Below are 11475 nucleotides of genomic sequence, written 5' to 3'. Positions count from 1 at the left end.
TATATATATATATATATATGCTTTTGCAGGCAACTCCAGTCACTTCTTCTTCTTTTTTATTTTTTTATTTATTTTTAAGAATAGTGAATAGGGTTTTAATGAAATTGTGATCACGTCTATTGGTTTCTGTTCTTTCATCTTAAAAAATATGATACGACATTGTAAATTGGGGGTGTTAAACAGTATCTAATTAATTCAAATAATATAATTTTAACTATATTATAGTTGTTAATTATTAGCATAAATTTGTGAAAGGTTAAATATATATATATATATATATATTAGTGTTTATGTGTATTATATATGAAGAAATAATAAATTGTGTGAACAAGCTCAAACCTGTTCAACAAGTATATGAATAAGTTTGAACTTGTAAATAGCTAATGAGGTTGAACTTTGAACTTGGTTTGTGTTCGAAAAAAATTAAAGTAACCAATCTTGAATTTTTAATACTTGACTTGACTTGTTTACTGCCCAAATTAGCACATTCAATATAAAAAACCCCTAACATGCTTGTCAAAAGGATGTTAAGAATACGGGCTGTGTATAATCAGACACTTTGACCCTTAAGATACAAATACATTTTCAAGATGCAGTATTAATTGACATGAATCTCCATGATAACGCTCGTGTGCTTGTCTGCGTGGTTTTATATAGCTTTATTTTGTCTTTTACAACAATCATGAACCCAAGCCTCACTGATTTTCCTTCATCTAATATGCTACTCTTTTTGGGGATTGATTGGACATAGAGATGCAGTAATAGTTTTGACAGAAGTCAAATATTCAAGGACACGGCAAAGTATTTGGTCTATAAGATAGCAAAACAAGCACCAGATAGTCGAGGATTTGCAGTAAAGCATCAGAAATTGCCTGCGGGTTCATCAGTGTATGCTATGGCTAATTGCTGGAAAACTATGGACCATAATATGTGTTCTTCCTGCCTGGAAAATGCAGCCATGGTTTCCTTATCTTGCCTACCATCAACAGATAGCCGTGTGATGAATGCAGGCTGCTTTATTCGTTACTCTGATTATGACTTCACCAATGGCCCTGATTCTGATGCAGCTGTAGGTCAGTTCTTAATCATTTAATCTTGGTAATATTAGTTCTGGTTACCACAACTGTGTCAAGGAATGCTCTGTCCTATGGGGGACAAGACCATTGCAACAATATCCTTCCTATGTAATTTGAGCAAGACGCATATCAACACATGTTTTTATATTCACTTAGTGCCTATATAAATCTCATGTTCTAAGGTTTATTCATTGCTCCTGGTACCTGAATAAATTTTATATAGTGTAGAGCCCATGTTATTATCCCAAACCATGTCATATTGGCATATGTTATTAAGATTTTTTTTTTTGGATGGTCAGGTATACATCTCACTGCTACATTTCACCCGTGCAAACGCCCTTCCAAGCACTTTTATGTTGTATACATTATATGATAGTGTCTCCTCTATTTGCCTTGTCTTTTCAATTTTGAGGGTTTCTTTTTTCTCATATTTAATTTTGGAGCTTATCTAATTTCATAATTTTCTTGTTGAATCTCTTGTAGATACCATATTTTCATATGTCTCATATGCTCTCGGTGCCATTGCTTCCTGTGCTTTGGTGATTGTAATTGGATTCTGTGCTGGTAGAACTGTATACAGACGAAAGAATCACAAAAGAAGAGTAAAAGGTAATGTTAAATGAAATTGCATATTAGTGATTCCTTCGCTGTTGTTTCATTCTTCCTCACAATAACACTACTTTAATAGTTTATCTATACATGCTCACATTCTAGTAAATAATTTCTTCTCATCATCACAAAATATGTTTTTGTATCCGAAGGAAAGGAAACGCTCTTATCGGATTCAAACAGAAGCTTGCAGATCTTGCAGTTTCAGTTCTCAACCTTAGAAAAAGCAACTGACAGCTTTGATCAAGCCCACAAGCTTGGTCATGGAGGAAATGGTGAAGTTTTTAAGGTACGTGTATTAAGTGCCTTATATTTCTAAATTTCCTAATTCCATTTCTCTAATTTATTATATATGCATATTTGAATAGGGAACCTTAGCTGATGGTAGAGAAATCGCGATTAAACGATTATACATCAGAGGAAAAGCTAATACAAACGAGGTTTACAATGAAATGGATATCATTAGCAGAGCCCAACATAAGAACTTGGTTCGTTTCCTGGGTTGCTGCTTCACCAATACAGACAGCTTCCTTGTCTATGAATTCCTTGCAAACAGAAGCCTTGACAGTATTCTATTTGGTAACAACTTCAAACTCAATCTCATCTCTTTGGGTAGGATCAGACAAATGATAATTGTGATGGTAATTGGCAATTAGATAGTATGTGATAAATCTAATCTAATGTAAATTATCCTAGTCATCTGTTTGGTGAGTGTTGTGTCTGTTAGAATTATGGTTATGTAATTAAATTCACCATTTCCTAATAGTTAAAGTTTTTGGGATAATCAGTAATTTAATAGTGTTTATGTGTAAATTATCCTAGTCATCTGTTTGGTGAGTGTTGTGTTCACGTAAGAGATCTAGTTATAACTATAATATTGTGGATAATGGCATCAATTTATAGAACATGTTTAACTAACTACTGTTGGTTTCTTAGTAATTATGAATTCATGTTCCTTCTAGTGTAAAATATCTTGATGAATCTTTTGCTACCCATGGAAGATAGACCCAGAGAAGAAGACGGAACTAGATTGGAATAGAAGGCTTGGAATAATCATTGGAACAGCCGAAGGTTTGGAGTACCTCCACAAAGGCTGTCAATTTCGGATAATTCATAGAGACATCAAAGCAAGCAACATTCTATTAGACTTGAAACATAAACCAAAAATTGCTGATTTTGGCCTAGCAAGGTTTTATTCGTGTGACAAAAGCCTCATCAGCACTGCCATTGTTGGCACACTGTAAGTGTGCTTATTTAATAGTATTCTTCTTATTCTTCATAACTTCTAGTCCGGTATTTAGAACTTGAATTCTGTTGAATCATTCACTATACTAACAAAAACTCTCCCTTGTTAATGCTTGAAAGAGGTTACATGGCTCCTGAATACCTTGCTCAAGGGAGACTAACTGAAAAAGTAGATGTCTATAGCTTTGGAGTTCTAGTGCTTGAAATAGTCAGCGGTGTGAAGAACAGTGAATTTCATCCTACAGAAACATTTGAGACTCTTATTATTAATGTAAATTTTCTCATAACCTTTTGCTTAATACTTGTGTGTATGTGCATTTGAGCAGCTTCTGTCTTTGTATATGCAACACATTTAGTCTAGGGACACAATTTTTTTCACAACTTGACATCTTAGCAAATTGTGAGAAGGATCTTGAAAAAAGTTGTCCCTAACATTGCTCTTGTATTCATTGCCATTGTTAGTTTCATTTTTTGTTTGAATGTAGGCTTGGAAGCACTTCCAATCAAATACAGTATTGGAGATTATAGATGAAAGCATAATGATGGAAGACGTTGGAGAAATCACAAGAGTTGTTCAGGTGGGTCTATTGTGTACTCAAGAATCACCATCTTTACGTCCTAGCATGACAACAGTAATTCAAATGCTTAAAGAAAAGGATTTCCATTTGCCAGTGCCATCCAAGCCTCCTTTCGCGGATGAATGTGCAAGATTATCTTCATCATTTGACTCTTCATGTCATCATCGACAAACTTCTTGTTTATCTGATTTATGTACATTCCACAGTTTTAAAAAGTGTGACCCTGAATAATTCCTCTTTGATTTTCAGTAGGCTTTCCTTCTCTCCCTTTCCCTCTTTTTTTTGGGATCATTTCTCATGTTATTTATGTTTGCAATGCTTGACAAAGACAAGATGCAGCATATTTAACAATGTTTTAGTTCTTTTATTCTCTTTCTTTTCATTTTTTTTTTTCCAAGTCAAATTTTTGTAATCCTAATTCTCAACCAAAAAAAAAAAAAAAAATTCTTGTAATCTAGTGTTGAGAGTTATATTAGTCCAAGTTCATGTGTGGGATTAGGCCCATTGTACTATTAACTTTCCAGAGTATATAAATCATTTCAATTTCCATTATGTTAATAGTCATGTAGGGGAAACATGATGATAGTTAGGAAAGTTAAAAGTATAGCACACAAGAACTAAGAGAGAGAGAGAGGGAGAGGGAGAGGGGACTAAAATAGAATCATAAAGATATGTGTGCAAGAAATATTGCAGAACATATCATTGTGTCTTTTGAGTTTTGACATAAATTGGTTATATCTAAATTGAAACGATTGGCATGACTCCATTAGGGTGTAATATGTCTACTACTTTGACCATTCTTGCTTGATATTATAGATCTTAAGTAGGAGTCTAAGATTGGAAATGAAATTGAAGCTAAAAATCTTAAGAGTGTGCTCTTTACAGTAAGCTCATGTTTACCTTAACATGATTGCCGATGTTTTTGAATTTTGCACAAAATCCACCTAAAATTTTTGGTACAATCTAATCTAAGCTGCATTGCATTGTGAACTGGCTTATGACTTTTGAGTGCAAATTTTTAGGTGCAGAGATTGCTTGAGAATCCTTAAGGTGACAGCCAATAGGGCTTAAGCGTATGATATGACAAAAAGGATATGATTGTTTTGAGATTTGACTTTTGTAGAGGTACCCATATAATAGCAGGTGGTGTTATGATGAAATTGAGTGACCAACTTCCATTATTGAATCTGGCCAGCCAAAAGATATATTAATAAAAATCGCATAAAATAGAAGAAGAAAAAAAAAAACACAAAAAAACAAAAAACAAAAGGAAATTTTCCATGGTTGAAGGTCTCATCACATGTGTTTAGCACCGTATTTTGAACAAAGTGGACAAGTTTCCACTTTATGATAGATGATTAAGAAAAAAATGTCAAAAGTTGAGAATAAACCTGACCTTTTTTCTTTTTTTAGGAAGAAACCTTACCTTAAGTTTGGTAGAAGACTTTTCATTACATAGACACTACTTATCAGGTCACAATATAAAAAATTAAGAGAGAGAGAGAGAGAGATAGTGGGGGTAGTTGAGTTGATAGGTGTAAGAATAGGCTTGGGCATATGAAAGTTGAAAAAAAAAAAAAATCAAACCTTGCTTCTTCTTTTTTCGCTTTTTTTTCTCATACTTTTTATATTTTATGTCATGATCAAAGTGAATGTAATCGTACATATAAGTCCCTCTACTACCAAGTCCTCATTCTCAATTAATTAATTAAAAGAAATATTTAAAACCAATGCAGAAACTTACTGAAATCAAACCTATTCTAAGGTTAAAAAAGTGAACAAAAAGCCAAGATTTCTATTCGAGATGAGCTTCTTAATAACAGTAACATGTTGGCTTGCCCGTAAAAATGGGGAGACAATTTTTTCATTTTTTAATTATGTAATTTGAAGAAACGAGTCAATTCCAAAATTGTGTAATTAAGATTTGATTGTAGCTGTTGTTGTTGAGGTTTCCAAACATTCATAGAATTATTTGAACAATATTGGGTTATGTTCACATAATCTTGGAATGAAGAAGTTCCTTTCCCAAGCTGCACTTGTTGCAAAGTACTCATGTAATGGGAAACCTTCAAATTCAAATTGGTTCGACACTTGCATTTGGTCTAATATGGCTTTAGTTTTTATCTTTTGAGTATGTACTTCTAGTGTGGTTGTTGGATATTTTTATAAAAAATATCATATTTATTTTTAATACTCATTCATGTGAATTGAGGAAATCAATTACCCCTTAATATCAGATAGGTTGATTGCTAAATTTTAAAATTCAAATATAATTCAAAATTTGAATAGCTATTGCATGTCAATAGTTTTAGTTAGGAAAATTCTTGAAAATTAATGTGAAATCAATTACCCCTTAATGTCAGATACGTTGATTGCTAAATTTTGAAATTCAAATATAATTCAAAATTTGAATAGCAATTGCCAATGGTTTTAGTTAGGAAAATTCAAGAAAATTAATGTGATTTTTAATACCATATATTGATAGCTTTTAGTATACTTTCCTTTATAAACTTTTGCTTTAAAATGTTTCTTTTAATATATTTAATAGTAACGTTATAAATGGAAAGTGTCAAAAAATTATACAACTATATATTTATATAATTTACTGTTGATGGTTTATAGCATTACAACTTGCTTTCCATTCTTAGTTGTAATTATTGTGTATTGTCAAAGTTTCAAAGGAAAATATTAATTGATATCTAAAGGTTAGCCACCTTAGGGGCTGTTATTTTGTTTTCAATAGCAATATGACACTAAGACAACTTGATTTGGCTATTAACTTGTTTCAACGTATATACATTGGCAAAGACTTTTGATGGCCGGTTTATATTTTATATATATATATATATATAAAAAGATACCTTTTGATTATATATTGATTTCAATAACTTTATGACCATTTAAATGTTATCAAACATTTTGATTCTTTGGCTAAGGATAAGTTACATGTCCGGCTTTATATATATGGAAAGAAATAAAAGTTTCATATAATATTATATTTTTGAATTACAAAGCTACAGACTTCAAAAAAAAAATTATTGTCCTAAACACTTACTTTCTATTGCTTCGTACTACTCACAAAAATAATTTATCTTTTACTAAATTTTCTGGAAAAAGAAAGTACTATAGAGAGCTTATATCTTATGAGCAGTGTAGGCTCGCAAGGATAATCAGCAAAGGAGGCTGGACTGTTGTATCCTAGAGACAACGTGCAAAAATATTTTGTCTAACTATATCGGATATACCATAGACGGCATGATTTGTCTCAAGATAGTGACTTGGTCCACACCTCATTTCTACCACCTCTATTGGTAAAATCATATTGTGTAATTTCCAAGGAAAAATCAAGTAATATCTCTTCTTTATTTCCAAAAGTGGTTGCCAATTTGTTTTAGTAGAAATCAATTTTTAATAAGTTTGGTCCCTTGTTAATGTTTGTAGGTTGCTTAAAGTGAAATTAGAGGGGTGCAAAACCCAATTTAAAGTGAAATTTGACTTCAAGGATTAGGGCTTGGGGTTTGGAAATGTCTCAATCAAGAGCATATTGAGAAAATGCACAAATTTAATAATGAAAGATGACCTAAAGTGACTTCAATTTTCTAATTGACTATGTCCAATCCCTAAACCTAATTTTTCTTTAATGTCATTGATTCAAAATGAACTGATTTAAGCTAAATTATTTCGAAGTGATTTATTCCTAAATAGACTAAATTCAAATGCTTTGATTCAAAGTACACTTAATTGAACTAAAATGGATTGAAGTGAACTATCTTGAAATGAAATTAATTGAATTAAATATGATCAAAGCAATTACAACAAATTAAAGCCTAAGTCATCATTCTAAAATCGAATTGATTCTAAACAAGCAAAAATTTAGATCAAACACATACAAACACTTAAATAATTCATCAAACTTGACTAATACTTAATTAAACAAGATCACAACCACAAAGGAAGCAACTTACAAGCATAAAGCGTTCTTAAATTCTTAGAATAAATCTCTGAAGAAATTAAGTACACATGCTCTCATATTGATCTCTGATATGTTCTTAGTTGTTCGTTGTTTCTTCTCTTTATGCCAATACCTCTATCTATATGCGAAAAATGTAGCTATTTTAAGTCCATAACTACCCACTAATCAGAAGAGTAGATGGTTACTTCCAGCAATTAACTATCCATAGTTTTAATTACTTCCCGTAACTGCATTTGAAATTTCTTGTCTCAACGTCTTTTGTTCTCATCCGAAGTTTGGAACAGAGGTATTCAAACGAGTTTTACCAGGATTATCACGTTAACATTGTATACCATAAGGAATAGTCAGATACTCGAAAATGTCTAGATACTCTCTTTTGTAAAAAAAAAAAAATTATACAATCATATTTTGGTTTTTAACTATTAAAATTACTAGTAAGTTATCTGTGCGATACACGAATAATGTTGTAATGTTTTATGTAAAATGGTTTTGAAAAATGTTGTATAAGTATTATAACATAATTGTTATAAAACTTTATTAGTAATGAGTTCATCATAAAAAACAACAATTATAAATTGCACACACATCATTTATTCAATTGAAGTGTAATAAAGAAAAAAAAAAAACTTTGGAGGAATATTAATATATTATAGAATTAAAGTTGATATAGACAGTGTTTTTCTCTTTCTCCTTAATTCTAAAACAAAATATACATCTTAAACACTCACAGTTAATCACATCATTTACAAAACTCACAAATTCACAACGTCCGACTTTAACATCAAAATCATAACTTTTGTTGTCACTCAATACAAAATGAAAGCCCCCCTTCTTTGGTTGTAGTCAACTCATATGGGGTTAGGATTAAATGAAACAACAATGATAGAGCTAGGTAAGTGTCATTGAAAGATTGAAGGTAAATGACATTGTTTTTGGTCTGTGTGTATTTGACATGAGATGGCATGAAGAACTATGGGTAGGTATATATAAATGGCTAGAAGTGTAAGAAGTGAAAATGATGAATTAAAATGCAAAAAGGTTTGTGTGTATGTGTGAGAGATGAAAAGTCTTGAAATATTGAACCAAAAGAAACAAAGAATATTTATTTTTTAATAAGAAAAGTCTTGAAACATTGAACCAAATTAATAAAACAAAAAGTCAGTATTTAATTTGTTATTATCTCATTGTGGCATTTAAGAATATTTCAATTCTCTTTATATAGAATGCGTCACTTGCCAAAACCTCATGTTTTCTCACATGAGATCTCTGCTTTTATATATATATATATATATACCAGTCACATACCCGTTTGTTGCATGTAATTATTTTTTTAGGATGATCTCATAACGTATTTTATTAATATTATAATTTGAGTTAATAACCATTGGTTTTTCATTAGTTTTTAAGTTAATAAAAACCTTATACACACACACACATATATAAAATGTGAATCTTTACACATACTTTTAAGTAAACTCTATATATTCCACTTCTTTGGATGTGTAAAACTATAGACTACCACTCCATAATGACAATGGCAAATTAATTTTATCATTTTTTTAATGATCTCATTTGTAACGCTTCTTACCATTATCATATAACATTAAATGAGAGGTAGTATCGTTCATTAGATTTTCAAAAGTTAGTGTATGAAAATTATATATATATACACACACACACACACATATTATAAATAAGGTAATATGAAATGTCAAAAAAGGGATTTTAAAATTTTATAACTTTATTTCTTATGTAATTTATGCTATTATCAGAGAACATTTCTTTTTTAGTTATGATTAGAAGTATGGTTTCCATAGTTAGAGTTTGATTATTTTTAAGTTTAAATTTAGTATTATGATTGTATTTAATTGTTGATTATTGATTTAATTTTTAAGTGAATTTAATGGTTTATTTGACTACACTGTAAAGTTCTTAATGTTCTCTGTATGGCCATTTCTTTTTCTTTTTTTTTTTACTTCTCCTTACAACCTCTTTGTTTTCCAATTAATGATTACTAATTGATGTTTGATTTTTTTTTCTTTACTCTTTATTACTTTGTATTGTTTTTTGTTTTTTACCATCTCTCTCTCTCCCCATTGGCAACCTATCGTTTTTCAAAATTTGATGATGATTCTATGACATTAAATTTAGTGTTTCTAAATTGACATTTGTTTTGTATTCCATTTTTCCTTTGATGCATTGGGTGTGAGGATGAGTGTTTCCTTATCATTACTCCACTTTATGAGGACAATTTTATTTATTGAATTTAAGCAAAATATTATATGTTAAATTTTTAAGAATAAAAAAGGAGAGGAAATATAAATAATTTAATAATATATATGGGGGATGTGGCTGAATTTAAATGTTGAATAAAATAATATGAGAAGAAAAAAGAAGTAAAAATAAAATATATAACAATAAAAGCTAACTTATCCAAATCATTCTATGTAATATAATAATATTATATTCTTATATACTATCTTTAATTCTTTATAATGCAATATGATAACATTTAACAATCAAAATGAACCAAAAAAAAAAAAAACTTAAAACACAAAACTAAATCACATCAACCCAAAATAGAGTTCTAAATAACACAACTTTATCAAGCTAAAGTAGAGATGCAAGAAAAATAAATAAACAAATCCACCAAAAAAATAAGGGAGAAAGAGAGGGAAATAGCCCTTTTTTGTGAGGGAAAATTATGCAAAGAATATAAGAGTGAATGACAAATTTATATTAAGAGGATGATAATAAAAAGAAACAAAATAAAGGAAGATAAAGGGAAACAAAAAGAGTAGTATTAAATTAGAAGGTTTGGGGAGATGAAAAGGTAAAGGGAATGAGAAAGCTTGGAAAAAGTATAAATGTAAAAAAATATAAGTACAATTTGATGATGACAATTTTTTATTATTTGAATTTAAGTAAAATATTACATTTTTTATTTTTTTAAAACAAAAAGGGAGAGAAAATATAAATAATTTAATGATAAGGAGGATGTGGTTGAATTTCAATATTGAATAAAATATGACGAGAAGAAAAAAAAAGTAAAATGAAAGATATAACAATAAACACTAAATTATCCAAATCATGCAATGTAATAGAATAATATTATATTCTTATCTACTATCTTTAATTCTTTATAGTGTAATCGGAGAACAAAAAATAATAATAATAACTTAAAACACAAAACTAAATTGTATCAACCTAAATTAGAGTTTAAAAAAAAAAAAACAAAAATTTATCAACCTAAAGCAGAGATGCAAGAAAAATAAAAATCCACCAAAAAATTGAGAGAGAGAGAGAGAGAGAGAGAGAGAGAGAGAGAAATAACATTTTTGTGAGGGAAAACTATGCAAAGAATGGAAAAGAAGATGACAAATTTATAGTAAGAGGGAGTGAATAAGAAGAAACAAATAAAGGAAGACAAAGGAAAAGATAAATAGTAATATTAAAGTAGAGGTTAGTGGAGAGATGAAAAAAATAAGAGAATGAAAAAGATTTGAGAAAGTATATATATATTTTAAAAGTGAATGTTAAAAGAAATTATAGGAAAATTAGAAAATATATATATATATATAATGACGTGGACGTTGATGTAACTTAATTAGAGCGTAACAACAATAAATGCTATACTTCGTCTTATAAATATATATAAATATAGATTAATATTAATTTTTATATAAACTGTATCATTATTCATTGACTAAAAACTTATTAGTCTGGGACAAATCTATCATCACTTTATTTTTCTTTATTTCACCCAAGTTCTCTATTTTTTCCTCCCACTTTTGGAAGGACAAATTTTGTTAGGTTCAATAATTGGAAAATGCTCACCCTCACTCCTTTCTATTCTCCTATTTTCTCTTGCACGAAATAGTCAAAAACTTTCTCTGCTAATCTTTTTTCTCTTCTTTGGTTGGCCCTTTTTTTTAACTTTCCCAAATCATCCTACCAAGTACCAACTAATCACAGATTAGGACTTGTTTAGTAA

At 29.7% G+C, this 11475-nt stretch overlaps 1 protein-coding gene across 2 annotated transcripts; it reads left to right on the top strand.

The window, feature by feature from the left end:
- The first annotated feature begins 634 nt into the window (after positions 1-634).
- Positions 635-4053, top strand: LOC111997502 (cysteine-rich receptor-like protein kinase 46). 2 transcript variants are annotated; one of them, XM_065781944.1, is made up of 8 exons: positions 635-1073; positions 1560-1685; positions 1838-1974; positions 2054-2264; positions 2691-2925; positions 3051-3201; positions 3416-3508; positions 3603-4053. In XM_065781944.1, exons 1-8 carry the CDS (start codon positions 896-898, stop codon positions 3918-3920), a joined length of 1449 nt encoding a protein of 482 aa, XP_065638016.1. In that variant the 5' UTR covers positions 635-895; the 3' UTR covers positions 3921-4053. The 2 variants fall into 2 exon arrangements, with proteins under 2 accessions (XP_065638016.1, XP_065638017.1); XM_065781945.1 differs by having other exon boundaries at positions 642-1073; positions 3416-3756.
- The last annotated feature ends 7422 nt before the right edge of the window (positions 4054-11475 follow it).

This window comes from Quercus suber, unplaced genomic scaffold, assembly GCF_002906115.3.
Source record: "Quercus suber isolate HL8 unplaced genomic scaffold, Cork oak 2.0 scaffold_284, whole genome shotgun sequence".
Classification (NCBI taxonomy): Eukaryota; Viridiplantae; Streptophyta; class Magnoliopsida; order Fagales; family Fagaceae; genus Quercus; species Quercus suber.
The sequence above is the reverse complement of the archived record's forward strand: the minus strand, read 5'-3'. Positions and strand labels throughout refer to the sequence as shown.